At 39.5% G+C, this 21,717-nt stretch overlaps 1 protein-coding gene across 6 annotated transcripts in view; it reads left to right on the top strand.

Moving 5' to 3' along the window:
* The window catches only part of c1h18orf25 (chromosome 1 C18orf25 homolog), a 78,687-nt gene that overhangs the window by 9,713 nt on the left and 47,257 nt on the right, over positions 1–21,717 (top strand). For 5 of the 6 annotated variants that reach the window (XM_041194862.1, XM_041194851.1, XM_041194834.1 and 2 more), the window contains one exon: positions 16,216–17,058. In XM_041194862.1, the coding sequence (XP_041050796.1) occupies positions 16,317–17,058 (742 nt within the window). In that variant the 5' untranslated portion in view covers positions 16,216–16,316. Of the gene's footprint in view, positions 1–14,000; positions 14,133–16,215; positions 17,059–21,717 lie in introns of all 6 variants that reach the window. The other variant, XM_041194844.1, reaches the window with a different exon arrangement.

Genomic DNA, 21,717 nt, shown 5'->3' with positions numbered 1-21,717 from the left:
GAATCCCTTTCCCCTAGAAAGTTGTGGGTGTGGGTTCAATTGAAATCGCAAGAAGGATAAATTGGCCTTGGAAGAGTTATAGAACAATATCAGGGCTAAAAGAGACCAAAACAAATCAGCTATTGGGGTGAGTTAATTCATCAATATTTAGCCACAGTAGTGAGATAATCCTGCTATTTTATAAATTAGTAGTACTTCCACACACAACACTGTGTACTAAATGATTTTGCAGTTATTTAAAAAGAAAGGTTTATGTAAGTTCTCACTGGAAAGTAGAAGGTCAGGATGTGATCTGACAGTTGATTTTAGGATTCTAAAGGGCCTAGTTACAAGAAATGATGTCCTGTCTTGGGACTCTAGAAGAAGGAAGCGTAATCTTAAATTTAGAGCCAGCTATTTAGGATTGAAAATCAGGAAGCACTTTTTCCACATAAAGGATAGTGGAAGTCTGGAATACCCGTTCCCTAGGAGGTTGTGGGTGCATGATCAATTGAAATGCTCAAGACCGAAATTGATAGAATTCTGCTTGATAAGGATATTGAGGGAAATGGAGAAAGATCAAATTAAAATGCAAATCAACCATGATCTAAATGTTTGGTGGAACAGGCTTGAGAAGCTGAATGGTCTTATGTTGTCATGTTACTGTAACCAAGACAGTTACAACATAAAACCCAAGCACAAGGGAGCTGAGACAGCGATTAAAAATTCAGTTACAAAACTTTTAAGATTATGTAGTAATTCAGATGATGACAGTTCCTCTGAATAATCTTAACATTGTGTTTTTGCAAAAATATTGGATCATTTTTGAAATTAATGCTCTTCTATTTCTTAATATGTTTATGTTGAAAGACCTATATTTTAAACAGAATTTGCAAGTTTGATAAGTCTCCGTCTTTTATTATAGCTATGTATAATTTTAAAAAGATTATTATCTATAAACTAATTACATCAAACAAATAGTGCGATTTGCATTGTTTTCGAAAGTTGGTTACGTTGTCATTTCTTACTAAATGCATGTCTGTGATTGGCATACTGCAAATCCAGACTGCTGCTTGTCTTATTTATGCTTGGAAGTATATTGACAAATTTATTAGAGTTCTTTTGAGGATGTAACAAGCAGGGTGAATAAAGGGGAACCAGTAGATTTCATGTATTTGGATTTTCAAAAAGCATTCAATAAGGTTATTATGCAAGATAAGAGTTCATGGTGTTGGAAGTAATTTATTAACATGGATAGAGGATTGGCTAACAGAGTTGGGATAATTGAATCAACTTGGCAAACTGCAACTAATGGAGTGTCACAGGGATCAGTGCTGAGGCTTCAACTATTTACAGTCAATGCCAATGACTTGGATGAAGGGACCGACTGTATTGTAGCCAAATTTGCTAGTTGTGAGGAAGATACAAAGCCTGCGAAGGGACATAAATAGTCACTGGGTAGTACAGAACTTGAATACTGCAAAAAGGCGAGGCATGTTATAGAAACTTTTTGTCTTCACTCATCAGGTCAAAAGCAAGAATGTCAAATTTTAACCAATCATAGCAATTTATGCTACAGGAGAAAATGGGTACTGATTGTTTGAGAAATTGACTCTGGCTGAGGCATTGCCATGGAGAAAGCAACTATGCTTTCTTGACTTGCCAATCAATCAGTACTGCTTTTCTCCCGTAGTATAAATTATCATTTGAAATTTGGCATTCTTGCATTTGTCCTGATGAGTGCAAGACAAAAAGCTTCGGCAATATGTCTCTTTTTTCAGTGATGTAGATGGGTTAAGTGAATGGCAAAATTTGGCAGATTTGAGGTTGTCCACTTTAGTAGGAAGAATAGAAAAGCAGAATATTATTTAAATGGAAAGAGATTATAGAATGCTGCGGTAGAGTTCTTATTCATTCACAGGATGTGGGTGTCACTGGCTAGATCAGCATTTATTGCAAGTTCGCATTTATTACAATTTATTGTCTGGGTGTCCTTGTACATCACAAACTAGCACACCATTACAGTAAGCAATTAGGAACGCAAAAAGAATGTTGGCCTTAACTGCAAGAGGGTAGAATTATAAAAGTAGGGAGTCCTGCTACAGTTGTACAGGACATTAGAGAGACCACACCTAGCATATAATTTTGGTCTCTTGGAAGCAGTTCAGAGAAGGTTCACTGAGGGTGAAGGGGTTGTCTTATGAGGAACAGTTGAGTCGATTGGGCCTACGCTTATTGGTGTTTAGAAGAATGAAAGATGATCTTATTAAAACATAAGATTCTGAGGGGGCTTGACAGGGTAGATGCTGAAACTGAAAATATAAAGAACAGTATGGGCTGTACCCAACCAGCCTGTGCTTGCAAAACTCAAACATAATATCCAACATTAGATGTGATTCCATGATTGGACAACATTTACGAAATAATTCTGTGCATTAAGAATTACTTTGACAACCAATTTAAGATTGTCAATTGGACTTGTAGTGTGGTGCATTTGCGTGTACTGGAAGCTATGTATATTAATATTCAGGGCCCTGTTCTTTTGCAGACAGAAAGAACATGTACACACATTGCATCTGTTTCAGCTAAACAAAATAAGTGACAGCCATTCATTGGTTCATTTCCCAGGGCAGTCTTGATCAATCAGAGACAAGCTGGCTTATTTAAATTTCAAACAGTGCTTGGAAGTTAACTGTCAGTCACTATCGACTGGTTATTTCTCCATGGTAGTGCCTCTGCCAATCAGAGTCCACATGCCAACTACTCAGCAGTCTCTTCTACAGCATATATAGGTTGTTTCCTCTGCCAAATGGTATTTTCTTGCAAATTGTCCTGATAAGTGCAAGATGAAAAGTTTTGACAAAAACTGCCTCCTTTTTCCAGCAATGCTCAAGTTCTTATACTACCAAACGGTTACAGGTATATATTAATAAACTCTCAGAATAGGTGTGTAATTGGCAAATTAATTTCGATAAGTGAGATAGTACATTTTGTTTGGAATAATTAACACTTACTGCTTGGATAGTAGGTCTAAATGGGATAAAGGAGCAAAGGGAGCCTGTGTATAGTATTACGACCAGGTGAGGAGGCGAGCTGGCTCCTCTCTATTCAACCTCCTCAGTTGGTCACAACAAAGGTTTTTAAAATTTATTTTCCCCAGGGATGTCTTTTTCAAATTCAAATGTATTTTTTACTAGCTATGCAGTGAACAATTATGAGGTCTTTTTGAGTCAAAAGAAAGAGCAAGTTTATTAGCCTACTAAACCAGAGGGAAAAACAATAATAAAAGATGCGATGTTACACCTACACAGGTATCAGATGAATGAAAAGTTAGAGTCCAAATAAAGTTAGGGTTAAAAAAATATTTGTCAAGTCCTTTGCTTGTCCTTGAGGTGTAGTTTGATGAACATTGTGGCCGTTTTAAGTTAGCTGGTCCCTTTATAAAAAATCCTGGAGTTGAATTGAAGTCCATGTAACTGTGTTTGTTGGAGACAATTTCCCTTTTTTAAAATCTGTAATCCGTCACCCAGAAATCGATGAGTTTCTTCAGAGGTTCTTCCCGATGGACATTCACTATCTCTTGGGCTGGATTTTAGACTGTAGAGATAGAATTTTACTTGAGAGAGTTTTTTTTTAGCAAAAATAAACTTTATTCATAAAATATGTGAAAGAACATTACATTTCAAAATGTCATTGCAGATGATATTCCAGGTTTTCTACCCAGATCATGTTGCACCCTGAGGTGCTTCAGTGTAATCAAGGGAACATTACGAACATTTCAAAATAGTCATTACAGAAAGTGCGATGGTATTTAAGTTGTCTGCATAAAGCATGTTGTACTCTTTGTGAGAGAGAGAGAGATTCCTTACTGCTCCATTAGCAACTTCTTCAGATTCCTCTACTGCGTGGCAAACACGGTTCTTAAAATTCTGTTCACTGTATATTCCAGAGGAATTTGATACCATGTAGTCATTGTTGTAGAATGATTTTGATGTTTCATCTCAGAAACCTTTGACACATTTCAAGAGAGTAGAAAGCAACAGGAGATGGGGTTCTTTCATCCTTCTCTGGGGATTTGAGTATCTGTTGGTTGTATACCCTGGCTGGCTAGCAGATGCAAATGACATGTCCATTCCTTTCGGTAGTCCTTTTTGAAGTGGACCTTGACACCTCCAGGTGTGAAATTCCATGAGCAACATGTCAAGGCATGTCTGCAGTGCAGTCCAGATAGTAACTTTCTAGAACTGATAACTTACAATTTCAGACATCAGGTGACTTGTGGCAGCCATCTTTAGTCAGTGTCTTCTTGTCTTTAAAAATCCTCTATAAACAGTTCAGTGTGTTTTTGGCTAGCTGGTGAACTTAAAGGTAGATATCACCCAGTCACAATTTTCTGTCATTGTAACAACAGATATATAAATAACTATTGTCAGGGCCCATAGCCTTTCCAGTACACACTGCCTTCAGCCGTTTCTTGATATCACATGGAATGAATCGAATTGGCTCAAGTCTGGGCATCTGTGATGCTGGGGACCTCCGGAGGAGGCTGAGATGGATCATCCACTCGGCATTTCTGGCTGAAGATTGCTGCAAATGGTTCAGCCTTACCTTTTGCACTGACATACTGGGTTCCTCCATCGTTGAGGATTGGGATATTTGTGGAGTCTCCTCGACTGAGTTGTTTAATTGTCCACCACCATTCACGACTGGATGTAACAAGACTGCAGAGCTTAGATCTGATCTGTTGGTTGTGGAATCACTTAGCTATGTCGATCGCCTGCTGCTTATGCTGTTTGGCACGCAAGTAATCTTGTGTTGTAGCTTCACCAGGTTGACACCTTGTTTTTAGGTATGCCTGGTGCTGCTCCTGGCATGCCCTCTTGCACCCTTCATTGAACCAGGTTTGATCTCCTGGCTTGATGTTAATGGTAGAGTGGGGGATATGCTGGGCCATGAGGTTACAGATTGTGGTTGAGAGCCATCTACCTCCCAAGCTCTGAATTGCCTCCCTAAATCTCCACCCTCTCAGAGCTTAGTATGTCCATAAGATCTTCTTGTACTGACCAAATTCCCACTAAATTGCTGACCAAAACAACTTTCCTTCCTGGCCCCTATCCAACTGACATTTTGCTGTTCCCTTCCCCCTCAAAATTGCCTTCATCACTTGGCTGTTCAAATAAACAATTCCTGACCCAATTTCCCATGCAAGCTATTATCCCATTTCCAATCTCCCTTTCCTCTCTTAAATCTTTGAACCTGTTTGTCGTGTCTAAGTTTGTGCCCATCTTCCCTGTAACTCCTTGTTAAATTTCTCCAATCAGATTTCTGTCCGTGCTGCAAAATTGAAACAGCCCTAATCAAAGACACAAGTGATCACCTCTGTGCCTACCCTTCTTGTGAATGTCATGACATTGATGATGGAAATCTGGCTGAGGGGTGATGATTCTTTCCCCATCAGGCTGTACCTTCCACCACTTTTCCTGCCCAGACCGTCATGGTGGCAGTGTGCTAATTACAAAAATCACATTTTGTCCTCTTACTCAACCAAAACCGTTAACAGAAGCGTTAACTCTGTCTCATCACAGATGCTGTCAGACCTGCTGAGTTTTTCCAGCAATTTTTGTTTTTGTTTTAGATTTCCAGCACCTGCAGTTTTTTGCTTTTGTCCTCTTACTCTTCTGGCACGTTCTCATCCTTTGAACACCTCCCCTTGTTCCAACTCTTTCACGCCTAATTTAAAATCTTCATTCTCCAACGGCATGGGATCAGATTCTACACCCTGGCAACATCCAGCTTGACCTCTTCACTACCTGTCTTGACCCCCCAACCATCGTAGTGGGATGAGCAGCAATTGCCTTCAGTTAAACATTGCAAAGGCCAGTTTTTCAGCTTGAAATAGCCTGTTCACAGTCTTGAGATAAACTTTCAACCAATGTTCCCTTTAACCTGTGCATGTGTACAGCTACACACAAGTTGTTCCATTTAAGAAATCGCTTGGGTGCAATCCTGGAAAAATTTAAATGAACAGGCTGCGCACAACAAAAAGAAAATTAAGAGGGATGTTGTTTTCAATCATATCCTGCGTATGATAGAGGTAAATTACTTCCACCTCCCTGACATAACTTACCTCTGTCCCTACCTCAAGCCATTTGCTGCAGAAACTCACATCAGTGCCTTCATTACCCCAGACACAGCTATTCAAATATAAAAACAAAAAAACTGCGGATGCTGGAAATTCAAAACAAAAACAGAATTACCTGGAAAAACTCAGCAGGTCTGGTAGCATCGGCGGAGAAGAAAAGAGTTGACGTTTCGAGTCCTCATGACCCTTCGACAGAACTATTCAAATACTTTCTTGGCTGATCTTCTGTCATCTACTCTCTGCAGACTTCAGTTTTGAGCCAAATCTTCCAGTCTCATGTTCGTGCCACACAAGTGCCAGGCAATGACCATCTCCAACAAGAGAGAATTTAACCATCATTCTTGACATTCAGTGGCATCACCATCACTGAATACCGCCCCAGTCACATCCTGGGGGTTACCATTGACCAGAAACTGAACTGGACTAGCCACATAAATACTGTGGCTACAAGAGTAGGTCAGAGGCTAGGAATCCTGCAATGAATAACTCATCACCTGACTCTCCAAAGCTTGTCCACCAATTACAAGGCACAAGTCAGGAGTGTGATGGAATACTCCCCACTTGCCTGGATGAGTGCAGCTCCCACAACACTCAAGAAGATTGACACCATCCAGGACAAAGCAGCTTGCTTGATTGACACCACATCCACAAACATTCAATTCCTTCCTCCATAGCCGCACAGTAGCTGCAGTGTGTACGATCTACAAGATGTGCTGCAGGAATTCACCAAGGCTCCTTAGACAGCACCTTCCAAACCCATGACCACTACCATCTAGAAGGACAAGGGCAGCAGATGGATGGGAACGCCACCAACCTGGATGTTCCCCTCCAAGTCACTCACTATGCTGACTTAGAAATATATCATTGTTCCTTCACTGTCTCTGGGTCAAAATCCTGGAACTCCCTTCCTAACAGCACTGTGGGTGTACCTATACCACATGGACTGCAGCGGTTCAAGAAGGCAGCTCACAACCATGGCCAGCGAAGCCCACATCCTGTGAATGAATAAAAAAAATCCACCATCTGTGATTAACTCAGAAGGTTAAAGATAGTATCAGACTTAAAGGACAAGCATATAATTGTGCAAAGACTGGTGGCAGGTTAGAAGGATGGACAGAATATGAAAAACAGCAAAAAATGACTAAAAGATTAACAAGGAAAAAATTCGAGTATGAGAGAAACCGAGCTAAAAATATAAAGACAGAAAAGAGTTTCTGTCGATATTTATAAAAGAAGAGTTAACAAAGTGAGCATTTGTCCTATAGAAAGTAAGTCAGGGAAATTATTAATGGAAAATAAGGAGATGGCAGATGAATTGAATAGGTATTTTGCATTGGCCTTCACTATAGAGGATACAAATAACAGCCCAGAATAGCTGTAAATCAAGAATTAGAAGGGAGAGAGGAACTCGAGAAAATTACAATCACCAGGGAAGTGGTACTCGTCAACCCGCAGTTCCAACAATTTGCTAAGTATCCGATTCCTGATGGATTTCATCCTAGGGTCTTAAAAGAATTGGCCGGTAGGATAGTCGGTGCATTGCTTTTAATTTTCCCAAATTCACTAGATTCGGGGAAGGTTACATTAGATTGGAAAATAGCTAATGTAATTACTTTATTCAAAAAGGAAGGGAGACAGAAAGCAGGCCAGTTAGCTTGACATTTATATTGGGAAAATGTTAGAAGCTATTATTAAAGACAGGGCACTTAGATAAATTCAATGTATTCAGGCAGAGTCAACATGGCTTTGTGACAGGGAAATCATGTTTATACAATTTATTGGAGCTCTTTGAAGAAATAACATGTTCTGTAGATAAAGGGGAACCGGTACTGTACTTAGATTTTCAGAAGGCATTTGATAAGGTGCCTCATCAAAGGTTATTGCAGAAAATAAAAGCTCATGGTGTGGAGGTGGGGGTAACATATTGGCATGGGATAGAAGATTGGCTAGCTAACAGGAAACAGTAGGTATAAATGGGTTGGCAGGGTGTGACAAGTGATATGCCACAGGGATCAGTGCAGGGGCCTCAACTCTTTACAATTTATATAAATATCTTGGATGAAGGGACTGATGGTATGGTTGCTAAATTTGCCAATGACACAAAGGTAGGAAGAAAAGTAAGTTGCGAAGAGGACATAAGGAGGCTACAAAAGGATATAGATAGGTTGGTTGAGTGGGCAAAGATCTGGCAAATGGAGCGTAATGTGGGAAAATGTGAAATTGTCCATTTTGGCAGAATGAATAAAAAAGGCATATTATCTAAAGGGTGAGAGATTGTAGAACTCTGAGATGCAGAGGGTTTGGGTGTCTTAGTGCATGAATCACAATAGTATGCAGGTGCAGTAAGTAATTAGAAAAGCTAATAGAATATTATCATTTATTGAGAGGCAAATTGAATAAGAGAGTAGGGAGATAATACTTCAGCTATACATGGCGTTGGTGAGACTACATCTGGAGTACAGTTACAGTATTGGTCTCCTTATTTAAGGAAAGATGTAAACGCATTAGAAGCAGTTCAGAGAAGGTTTACTAGATTAATACTTGGTGGGTTGGCTTATGAGGGAAGGCTGGACAGGCTAGGCTTGTATCCACTGGAATTCAGACTTGACAGGGTGAATGTGGAAAAGACGTTTCCTCTTGTGGGAGAATCTAGAACTCAGGTCACTGTTTCAAAATAAGGGGTCACCCATTTAGGACAGAGATGAGGAAAAATTATTTTCTCTTAGGATTGTGAGACTTTGAAATTCTCTTCCTCAAAAGGTAGTTGAGACAAGGTCCTTGAATATCTTTAAGGCAGAGGTGAATAGATTCTTGATAAGCAAGGGGGTGGAAGACTATCAGGGTAAACAGGAATGTGAGGTTTAAATCAGATCAGCCATGATCTTATTGAATGGTGGAGCAGACTTGAGGGGCCGAATGGCCTACTCCTAATTCGTATGTTTGTATGCAGTCTTCTGATTCAGGCTTCTTGGGAATCTCTCCTCTCTTTTCTCACTGTTGTTGGCCATGCCTTTAGCCATCCAGGAATTGCCTCCCTAAATCTCTCCAGCTCCCTCTCCTTTTAAAGATCCTCATGGAAACCACCTCTTTGACCAAACCTTTGGTCGTGTCTGAATATTAGGTCCTGTGTCCATTTTTGTTTAATTATGCTTCTTTGAAGTACTTTAGGATGCTTTTCTATGTTGAAGATGCTGCATAAATGTTTTTCCTTAAATATGGGCATCCTTTTTATTTGTTTCCAATTTTAAAAAAAATGTTTGCCTTGTATTTATCAGCTTCTTGACAGAATCATCTGGGGGAATCTATCATCATCCAACCTAACAGAGCTCATCTTTCAATAGGATCCTCAGAGCTTTGATTTTTCATGTTTTAACATCTCACATTTGATGACTTGGTCTTGCCAGTTGATGTACATAATGTATCTGAGGTGAAGTTTAATATCACTATGGTAATACTGTTGAGAAAACCATATCTTCACGATCTGGATTTTTCTTTTAAAATATGGAAAGACATTGCATTATCTGGACATGTGGATGCTGATCTGGAGCTTTTTTTCTAAATGGGTTATATATTCACCTTGGAGTTGTCAACAAGCATGCCTTTTCCAAGAAATCACCTGATCAGCATGGTACTTGAGGCAGAGCTGTTTATTTGTTTTGAACCTCAATCACTTGATGGGGAGACAAAACTGGTAAAGGCACAGGCAAGTGATTTAATGGAAAGCACATGGCAGAGACAAGCTTTATGTTCTGAACCTATTGTTTTGTGAATTCAGTCTTTTTGGGGAATAAGCTGAGCAGGACGGCTACCCTAACTGACTCTCCCTCTGACTTGGCTGAAATTCTGTGTGTGGTTATAAGCTTGTAGCCAGAGAATCCTCAGATGAATGTAACTGGTCTGCATTTTGGACCTGCAAAACTGAGACAGGAAGAATTGGTCCAGCTTTATATTCTCCCCCATGTCAAAGCTCCATTGGTGAGTACCTCCAGACATCTCCACACGACGGAGCTCCAGATCAACAGCATTGAGACCCTGTAAACCTTATTCTTTATTTTTTGATAATGCCTAGCCTCTCAGGGCCTCTCTGCAGAGATAGGCTTATCTGTTTGTCAATGTGTGTTGGGGTATTATTTAAAGAGATAGTTATACTTCCATGGTACTGTTCGGTGTTAACCAGTTCTTGCAACAGTTTGAAAAAAAAGTTTTGTTTATAATAAATCACTCATTCTGAGTTTATTGAAAGAAGCTTAGTTAAAGTCTCTTTTATTCTGGGTCTAAACAGTAGCAAAGATAAATAATTGGCCGTTTTGGTGAGTGAATTAAACTTTTAAACAAATGGTGTGACCTGTGGAGTAGTGAGGCTAGATAAATTGCGTGCTCCTCCCATCCTGGTTGTTACAAATACGATCATTGAACAAAGTTGAGATCACTGATATGTGATAGACTTTGAATTTAGTGTGTGACCTGATATCATGTTGCTCTTTCAGCCTGTGAAAAGAGCAACTGACTTTTGATGTGGCAAACACTTCAATCAATGAACAGTGTTCAAAAGCAATGTTTCCATATAGGTGAAGTCCACTACAACGTACAGTTCAGAATTGCCAGTGATGGGTCATTTGATATATTGTTTACTCAGTGATGGTTGAAATATCAACTGTTCCTTTAGGCTGAGAGTAAACTATAATTCTTCACTATATGTGCAAATTTATCCACAGTCAGTTCCTGGATGTGTACTTCAAATGATTCATCAGTATCAGATAGGAAGTTTGTTAATGAACTCATCACAAACTTATTGAAGTGTGTAGAATGTTTAACCAAACGTATTTTTGAAATCCAATGCCTGAATCTCCATTCAGATCTTTGCTCATATCCTTGCATGACCCCATTAGAAATGTTAATTGTCACCCAGCATGCAGCTGGTGAATCATATGTCAATGTACATTTCCAAACAACCAAACTTGGATTTCCAAAATCCAACTTTGTTGAGAATCTATCATATACTTTTGGTCATTAACAATTGTGGAAATCAGTCTTCTTTCTTGTATTTTGCTCTTGTCTTTGACATGTGCAAAAATCACACTGATTGTGCTTTCTTGCTGCAAATCAAAAACCATTAGATATTGTACTCATATTTATTCTGCCTTTTTATGATGTGGTTGTACACTCTTTTCAGATTTACTGTAAAAAGGGGTGTATAGAGTGCATCATTAGAGTTATAATCCTCTGCTGGTGTCCTGGTGTGTTGTCATGTTTAGGGTTATTCCATCTTGCATTGTAATGCAAAGCCATATATATGCAGCTCAGGAGTATTGGTGCTCTTGTGGAATCATAGTGAAGTAGAAGTATATTACAGTGCTAAATCTTCTGGGTTCTCAATAAACATTTAAACTGATTTGGAATGTATAAGTACTCTGTTGAAGGGTCATGAGGACTCGAAATGTCAACTCTTTTCTTCTCCGTCGATGCTGCCTGACCTGCTGAGTTTTTCCAGGTAATTCTGTTTTTGTATAAGTACTCCTGTCTATTCCTTCTGTAAAATAGACATAGGAAATAGGAACAGGAGTAGGGCTCGCAAGCCTGCTCCATCATTCAGTAAGACCACAGATGATATGATCTTGGTCTCACCCCCATTTTCCTCCCCTGTTCCTCATAACCTTTAAATCTGTCCATCTCAGCCTTGAATATATTCAGTGAGAAACCTCCACTGCTCTCTGGGTAGAGAATTCCAAAGATTCCTGACCTTGAGAGAAGAAATTCCTCCTCAGCTGCATCTTAAATGTAACATTTAAGATTTAATGGTTAAGAATGCATATAGTATGAAGGTCCATAGCTATAAATACAACCTCAGAATCCCATATCTCTCATTTTTCAGCCTCCTTAATAAATGGACTTATGTAAAGAACAAAACTAATTCATAAGGACATTGAGTATATTGGTACATTTGAAAGGATTCTAGAATTTTGCTCCATGATTTGTAATAAAATTGGATTTACAGCACTGAATGCTTTTAGTTTGAACATTTTATTCTTAAGGAAGTCATGCCTCTTTAAATTCAAGATTTTACTAAGAATCCTATTAATATGAACCACTTATTTTTTGTGTTTAAGCAGTGAGTTCTGATGATGTCATTAAGGGTATTCATTCAGCAGATTTACTTGTTCTGAAAGTATATTTATTTTAGTTTCTTACAATGAATACCTTAAAAGATGCAGGGAGTTGAAGTCCCCATGCATTTATTTAGCCTTGATTCCTTGATGGTGTTTTTTGGAAAATTAATTTACGGAATGTGGCCTTCACTGGCAAGGCCAGCACTTATTGACCATCCCTAATTACCCTTGAGAAGATAGTGCTGAGCTGCATTCTTGAACTGCTGCAGCCCCTATGGTATAGGCACACCCACAGTGCTGTTAGAGGGGGAGTTCCAGGATTTTAATCCAGCAACAGTGAAGGAATGGCGATATATTTCCAAGTCAGGATGGTGAGTGGCTTGGAGGGGAACTTCCAGGTGGTGGTGTTCTCATCTATCTGCTGCCCCTGTCCTTCTGGATGGCAGCGGTAATAAAAACAGAAAATGCTGGAAAAACTCAGCAGATCTGGCAGCACCAGTGGAGAGAGAAACGGAGTTAACGTTTCGAATCTGTGTGACTCTTCACAGCTCGCAGATGCTGTTAGACCTGCTGACTTTTTCCAGCATGATCTGTTTTTATTTCATACTTCCAGCACCCGCAGTATTTTGCTTTCATCTTGCATGGTGGCAGTCATGGATTTGGTTGGTGCTGCCTAAGGAGCCTTGGTGAGTTTCTGCAGTGTGTCTTGTAGACAGTACACACTGCTGCTGTTCGTTGGTGGTGGAAGGAGTGAATGTTTGTGGAAGGGGTGCCAATCAAGTGGGCTGCTTTGTCCAGGATGATATAAAGCTTCTTGATTGTTGTTGGAGCTGCACTCATCCAGGCAAGTGGGGAGTATTCCATCGCACTCGTGACTTGTGCCTTGTAGATGGTGGACAGGCTTTGGGGAGTCAGGAGGTGAGTTACTCACCACAGGATTCCTAGCCTCTGACCTGCTCTTGTAGCCACAGTATTTATATGGCTAGTCCAGTTCAATTTTTGGTCAACGGTAACCCCCAGGATGTTGATAGTGGTGGATTCAGTGATGGCAATGCCATTGAATGTCAAGGGGCGATGGTTAGATTCCCTCTTGTTGGAGATGGTCATTGCCTGACACTTGTGTGGTGCGAACATTACTTGCCATTTGTCAGCCCAAGCCTGGATATTGTCCATGTCTTACTGCATTCCTTGATGGTGTTGAGCATCTTATGAAGCCAGTGATTTGTCAACTATCACCCATCCACCTATCCCCACTAAAAGATAGCATTGCTCAAAAAAATCAAAACAGTAATCAACGTGGATCTTAATTTAACTTTTTTTGAAATAGTCATGTATGAAATTCTCTTTAAATCTACAAATTTCTGTACTTTGTTATACATAGTTGCACTAGGCAAAATTAGAAGTGGAAATCGATGAGATTTCCTGCTTTTGAACATATTACAGTGATCACTGCAGAAAGTGCACATTTGTAGACTTTTCAGTAGGACAGGACTAGTTTGGATTGTGATGCCACACGGGGTCATATTCTCAACCAACACTAATTACTTTGAACGTTCATGGCCCATTTAACAAACTCAGTTCAGTAGTCAGGACCTTCAGGAGAAAGCTTAGAAAACTTATGGATAAAGGAGTTTTTTTGAATCTGTATACTTGGTTGTTTTTAATCAGCAAGACAAATATCAGCCATTAGCTTTATATCGTTCCATTACTTGAATTGCAAAATGGTTTACCTCACTCATTACCTCACTCAAATAAAATTGTCTCTCTTCTAGGGTTGTTGGACCATGATTCCTGCATTCCCACCTCGTTGGAACTCAAAATGAGAATGATCTTGGGCTGTGTCTCAAGGTCTGCTGTACGATTCATTCCCCCGGGTAGATTCCTGTTTACTTTAGCTAACTGGAGTAAGTTTTGGGTTTCTGGCTCTCGTCATTTTTTTGATTGTATGTTAGACTCTAGGAAAAATTGGTTACCTTGGCCATAAATATGACGTACAATCGGACTGTGAGGATTTCATCCTCCTCCATGCAAGGTTATTGTTTGGAAAATGCTTTCAATTCTTTCCATGTTCAGTTATTTCTATGCTTCTTTAGCATTCAGGGTTTCCTTTTAAGCTTGAAGATATTCACAAAAAGATTGTTTTTAAAAAGCTTGTGAAGTACATATACCGTTGAAAGAATTGTGTGATCTCATGCAGATTGGTTTGGTAGTTTCGTGGTTATGTTATTGGTAGTAGTTTGAGAATTTGATTTTTTTAAAATCTGGAAATAAAAAGCTGGTATTAGTAAAAGTGATAATGATTGTCTTAAAGACCAAGTTGATTCATTAATGTTCTTTAGGGAAGGAAACCTGCTAATGTTACTAGCCTGTCTACTAGTCTATATGTGACTGCAGCCCCGCATCAGCATAGTTGATTCTTAACTGACTGAACAAACCACTCCAACAAAAACAGAGTGCTGTAAAAACTCAGGTCTAGCAACCCCGAAGTTCCGAAGAAGAGTTGTATTAAATTTGAAATGTTAACTCACTCTCTCTCTCTCTCTCTCTCCACAGATGCTGCCAGACCTGCTGAGTTTTTCCAGCACTTTGTTTTTGTTTTGGATCTCTAGCCTCTGCTTTTATCTAACAAACCATTCAGTTGTATCAAACTGTTGAACCACAAGAAGACAACTCCACCGCTTTCTCAGGGCAAATAGAAATGGTTAAGAAATGCTGGCTTGCCAGCAACACCCACATTCCAAAATGAATAAAAATCTGAACTAGAAAGCTTGGACCAAAGGAATAAGAAAACTGGAAAACTTTCCCACTTATAAGCAGTGAATTTGAAGCTGGCACGGCTGTCCCTTTCTGTTTTGTGTAAAGTGTCCTTTAGTCACCAGCTGAAAATTTTTTTCAGCCTTGAAACAACTATGAATGAAAACTCTGACTTCGGTGTCAAACTATCAAAATTCTGACTTGCTGCAGCTTTGTAACAAACTTATTTAGAAACATAATTAATTCTGAAGTAAGATTTTTGAAGCATTGAACGGGCAGTCTTTTACAGTGAATACCTCTATCAAGAGTAATGATTTAAGGGGTAAAGGGTTGGAAATGCTATTAGTGAAATTCTGCCCTCGGCTTAATTCTCCTCCCTGCTTTTCTGTATTTTCTTTTAACTATTGTTACACCCAATAAAATACTTCTGCTCCCACGTCTTATGGTCTAATTGCAGTCTGTCAAATGAGAGATTGAACTGAGACCTTCACTTAAGTGTTCCTTCAAGCATATTTCACTATCTTTTCCCCCAAAAGAAGCAATTTAAAGTGTATATGTGAGCAAAATTAAAAATCTGGACACGAATGATAGGTTCGCATATTTAAGTACTTAGAGGGTGCCTAAGCTTTGGTTCTTACTGACCTGCTCCTAGAGCTGCCTTTGTCCTCAGGTGAAGCTGAATCTACAAATCTTCTGCAGGGCTTGGAAAAATTTATTTAACAGCACCAATGTTGAGAGCCTGGATCCTGGAATCCAGATTTAAAAACCAGTACAAAAATAGGTAAAGTCTGGTATTAGATTAACAGAGTATGAGGCTCTATATCTGACAAAAGGAATCTATTATGAATAAAAACAGAAAATGCTGAAAGCGCTCAGGTTCTGGCAGTATCTGTGGTGAAGGAAATAGTTTTAATGTTTCAGTCCTGTGACCTTTCATTGGATCAGTTCTGATGAAAAGTCATAGACTTGAAATGTTATCTGTTCTCTCTCCATAGATACTGCCAGACCTGCTGAGTACTTCCAGCATTTTCAGTTTTTATTTCAGATTTCCAGCATCTGCTTTTATAAAAGGAAACTATTTCTGTGCAGTTTCTTAAACAATGTGATGGGCTTCCCCCATTGTCAGATTAAATAATAACCTGCCAGCACAAATGGAATCAAATTGATATAATGAAAAATTTTCTATTTGCTTTTTTATCCTAACCTGACCTATGAATTCTCTGTTCTCTTTAGGTCTCCCAGTTTCTTAAATCTTTAACTGAGCACGCACCTTCACAGTCCTGGTACTCTCCTTGCTCTATGGTCTTTAATAGAGAGTGCTCAAGCTAAGTGACATGAAGATGGAAGCAGCAGAGAAGACAGACTTCTCATCCCAGGATGGTCTGGAGGAAGCTGAGACTTCAACAAAAGGCATTGAGACAAAAGTTGGTGACACCAGCAAGGTAGATGATGGGTCATTTCAGAAAGAGACCTCAACAGCCAAATTGAGAAAAGAAGACCATAACCGTCCACCAAAACTAAGTGGGCTATCTACTGAACCTTGTTTGTTGATGGAACTTGGGCAAGACTCTTCTGAATCCCAGCTTCCATCTGCAGACAGCGATAAGCAAACAACTGGCCGAACCTATGACAGTGACTCTTCAAATCAGTGTATGGTTTCCCCTTCTTCCAGCGGTCATTTGGCAGACTCTGACACACTTTCATCTGTAGAGGAGAATGAGGCACCTCAGGTAAACGTGGCTGTGGACGAGGATCCTTCAGGAGGATCTGGTCCTGCAGTCGGCAGAAAATCACGACGATCCAGGTCTGAGAGTGAAACATCAACCATGGCTCCTAAAAAGAATCGCTCATCAAATGACAAGCAAAACGGCCGTGTTTCAAAGGTTAGAACCCAGAAGCAAAAGGAACGGATACGATTGCTACGGCAGAAACGTGAAGCAGCAGCTAGGAAAAAGTACACGTTGCTGCAGGACAGCAGTACGAGTGATAGTGACTTGACGTGTGACTCCAGCACAAGTTCATCAGAGGATGAGGTCTCTGGAAACGGCAAGAGGACGATTAGTGCAGAGATTCCAGGTATTTAGAACATTCTTTACAACAATGATTAAAAATCCATGAAAGAGAAAAATGGTACCTGGGTGGCCTGTCTAGTTTTTCATTTAACTTTCGTCCTGGCTTTAGGTGACTGCTTTAGAAATAAAATGTAATTTCTTAACCTGTATATTGCTTTATGTCAGTTTGTATTAAATAATGTTATTTATAACCGCTTAGCCACTCAGTTTTGCTTTCCTGTTCCATAAATAGAACGTATGAAAATCTGGAATGAGGAAAAGCTACCCAGACCCACTCCTTCAAGAGTTCATGCTCTTTCATGGTTCCCTAACACCACTGTTTTCTTTTCATCTCCTTCAATACATACCAAATTCCTTTCCCTACATTCCTTGGGGAAAAACAAGTAGTACTGTTGCTATGAGCCTCAATCTCCCTTCACATGTTTGATAAAGCAACAGCGCTTTGGCTTTAGCTGAGTGAAGTACATATAAAATGGCACCATTGTTTAACAAATACTTTGCCTTTGTAAGCAAGCATCTAAATTATGTTGATTATATGTAGTACCATTCTAATGCTTTCTGTGCAGTTAAAAGGAAGATCATTTTGCTCTATGGTATAAAATGGTAGAAGCCAAAGCCTCAGTTGGATGCAAGATGTGTAAAAAGTTCTTTTGGGGAAGAGAAGAGTGATGGTTTTAATTATTTCTCTTACAAATTGCAATGCAGTAGAACTTTACTAATAATCTCACTGATAAAGTAATTGACTTGAGCATTTTCTTAGAGAGCTTCTACTTACTATATACGATTGCCCTCTAGAGCTTCTACTTGCTATATACAATCACCCACTAGATGGTTAAATTTATGAAAACATAACCTCATACACAATTTTAAACAATTACACCACTCCTGGGGTTAGATCTTGAGTCACAGTAAGGTGGTGCATCAGTATAAATGTATATCTACAACTGGCTTTAGGCTGTGGGGAAGTAGAAATTAATTGTTACCTCTGTAGGAATGCCTGGATCACCACATTTAATGGTAAACTAGTAGCTAGTGTTAATTCACATTGCTTGTAAAACAAATACCTTAACACTGACATTTTGCTACTGAGAATAGGCAGCACTGCAAACTTGTTGACACTGAATGACATTGTTGTGCAAAATCAATTTATGATTTGCTCTGATTTTGTGTCCACTATTGCACCAATGATGAGTGGCAGTACAGAGGAGAAATTGAGTTTTATTTCCATAAAAGACAAGTGAAATCTGGATGAGCGTCATGAATGAGATATGTTTATTGCTCAGGTGTATGCTATTGCTTACAATGTGGCATTAGCTTAGATTGATCTATCCTGTGTGCATGAAAAAAAAATCTATGTTTTAAAATAGTTTTAATTTTAGTGCACTTGATCACATTTACCATGGCAGGATTCTGACTATTAATTTGCGGCACGATATTAGTTTGATCACCAGAATAGGCAGGATGAATTTGAATGTAAGTATAAACAAAAATATAGCTCAGTGAGCTTATCCATTTAGTAACTATGTCACGCAGACCACAAATGTCTCATGTTTGAATTCTAATCCATGTTGACTTAGCTGTTCTCAGCTTGGCCAGAAGATTTTTACAATAAGCTGCAGCACCCCTGGGTTTGAGAAAGGAAAGTTGTTCCTGTTCCATGTTGAAATATTCACATTTGCATATCAAGCACACAGTGGAGGAAGCTCGGATGTTCATAGAGTCTTTTATAGCACAGAAAGCGGCTATTTGGCACATTGAGTCTATGCTGGAAGTTATGCCCCCTTTGTCAACTGTTCACACAAATAGTGCTGGCTTTTTGAGTTATCCCAACAAAGCAATGATACCTTTTAAAAGCAAAGTTCAGGGAAGAAAATTGGCGAGGTGGAAGAAGTATTCATTGAGTGTTCGTGTAAAAACACCATGGAAAGCTCTCACTGAGATATTTTTGTTATTGTGAGCAGCATGAAATGATGGAGAGCATTGATGTTTTGTCTCTGTGCTCCAAGCTTACTTCAACTTAGGCATGACACCGAAACCTTGTGTTTGATTGGGAGGGCATTCAAGAATGCTTAGTTCTTTAAATTTAGTTTTAATATTGAAAATATAGAAGAAAGGGTGTGGAGATTTTTTCAAGAGTGTTATGAAGCCAGATTTTTCCCTGTATGTGGGATTATTGCTTTTAGATTTTAATTACACCCAAATTTTCAAAATGCAATAATACCCAATTATCTTAAGTTATTTTTCCCACTGAATCATTGCCATTTTTTTTCAATTTGTGTGAGCTTGGTTTTGTAAGCAGACTTGGTGAGTGGGCAAGAGCATGGCAGATGGGATATAATGTGGAAACATGTGAGGTTATCCACTTTGGTAGGAGGAACAGATATACAGAATATTTCTTAAATGGTGAGAGATTAGAAAGTGTAGATGTGCAAAGGCACCTGGATGTCCTTGTCAATAAGTCACTGAAAGCAGACATGTAGGTGCAGCAGGCAATTCGGAATGCTAGAGGTATGTTGGCCTTTATTGCAAGAGGGTTTGAGTACAGGAGTAGTAAAGTCTTGCTTCAATTGTATAGAAGCTTGGTTAGATCACACTGGAGTAACGTGTGCAGTTTTGGTTCCCTTACCTTAGGAAGGATATTATTGCCATAGAGAGAGTGCAACGAAGGCTCACCAGACTTGTTCCCAGGATAGTGGGACTGTCCTATGAGGAGAGATTGGGGAGACTGGGTCTGTATTCTCTAGCATTTTGAAGAATGTGAGGTGATCTCATTGAAGCCTACAAAATACTTACAGGACTGACAGGGTAGATACAGGGGAGTCTAGAACCAGGGGACACAATTTCAAGATCAGAGGAAGCCACTTAGGATCGAGATGAGGACAAATTTTTTTACTTGGAGGGTTGTGAATCTTTGGAATTCTGTGTCCCAGAGGGCTGTGGAAGCTGAATCACTGAGTATGTTTAAAGCAGAGATTGACAGATTTCTAAATGCCAATGACATAAAGGGATATGGGGATAGTGTGGGGAAAAAAGCTTTGGAGTGGATGACTGGCCACGATTGTATTGAACGGCAGAGCAGGCTCGATGGGCTGAATGGCCTTCTGTTCCCATGTTTTTCAAACAGTGCTGTGGGATCTTTCTCAACCACCAAATAGGCAGATGAGCCTCAGTTTAAAATTTTATCTAAAAGGTAGCACATTTCATGATGCAGCTCGGCCCCTGGAATGTACTGAAATAGCAGCCTCGATTATGTGTGGAAGTCATGTGTCATGAACCTGAGTTAGGTGAGAGTTCTGTTGAAGGGTCATGAGGACTCGAAACGTCATCTCTTTTCTTCTCTGCCGATGCTGCCAGACCTGCTGAGTTTTTCCAGGTAATTCTGTTTTTGTTTTTGTTTTGAGAGTTCTACCAATTGAGTCAAGCTGTAGAATACATTGTATGTAGAAAAGGTTAGGTTTGCTGGTCTAAATGACCCTTTATTGACACAAGATTTAATGATTTCTGGAGGGGGTGCAGAGGAGATTTACCAGGATGTTGCCTGGGATGAAACATTTAAGTTATGAAGAGAGGTTGGATAAACTTGGGTTGTTTTTGTTGGAGCAGAGAAGACTGGGGAGCGACCTGATCGAGGTGTACAAGATTATGAGGGGTGTGGATAGGGAGCAGCTGTTCCCCTTAGTTGAAGGGTCAGTCACAAGGAGGCATAAGTTCAAGGTGAGGGGCAGGAGGTTTAGGGGGGGGTGTGAGGAAACCATTTTTTACCCAGAGGGTGGTGATGGTCTGGAATGCGCTGCCTGGGAGGGTGGTGGAGGAGGATTGTCTCACATCCTTTTAAAAAGTACGTGGATGAGCACTTGGCACGTCATAACATTCAAGGCTATGGGTCAAGTGCTGGTAAATGGGATTAGGTAGGTCAGGTGTTTCTCACCTGTTGGTGCAGACTTGATGGGCCAAAGGGCCTCTTCTGCACTGTGATTCTATGACTTTGACACCCAAATAATCTGTTCAAACATGTTGGTTTCCAGATAAGTTATTCCATTTTGCATTTGTTATAATCTTGATTTATTTTGAGTTACTGTAGAAGGAGTATCTATTTTTGAAAAATGTTATACTCATTCTAATTTTTTTTAGTTTTACAAAAGATTAGTTTTTTAATATATAAAACTTAATTTTCAAAAGTGTGTATTCATTGTACATTCTGATTTCTACGAAGCTTGGAGGAATGGTGCTTTAGTATGTTAATATGTAAATGTTTCTTCACGTGGTCCCATCTGTAGATGGGAGCATTGTGAATTTAAAGATTAAAGCATTTGTTTGCAGCTTCATTTGGGTCAGGGAGCCTGCATAGTTGTCATACTGATTGTCTTGCATGTCTGTGTGTGGTTAGTTCACCCTTGCAAGATCTACTGAAAGATTGTAATGAGTGAATCTTCAATCTGTATCTAGCTCAAAGACAGGCTGAAGTTAAAAAATTGATACACCCACTTCCTGTCGTACTTAAATTTATAAAAATTTGTGGAGAGCGAAACAGCATTAATGTTTCAAAGTTGAATATGACTAATTTCCAGGATGGAAGGTTGAGAGAATGAATGACAAAAGGGATAATGGTGCAAGGCAGAGAGGTGGTGAAGGGACAAGAAAATGAATAAAAGATGTGTCTGTA

Source organism: Carcharodon carcharias, chromosome 1, assembly GCF_017639515.1.
Source record: "Carcharodon carcharias isolate sCarCar2 chromosome 1, sCarCar2.pri, whole genome shotgun sequence".
In the NCBI taxonomy this organism is placed as follows: domain Eukaryota; kingdom Metazoa; phylum Chordata; class Chondrichthyes; order Lamniformes; family Lamnidae; genus Carcharodon; species Carcharodon carcharias.
Note: the sequence above shows the minus strand (reverse complement) of the source record. Positions and strands in the feature narration are given on the sequence as shown.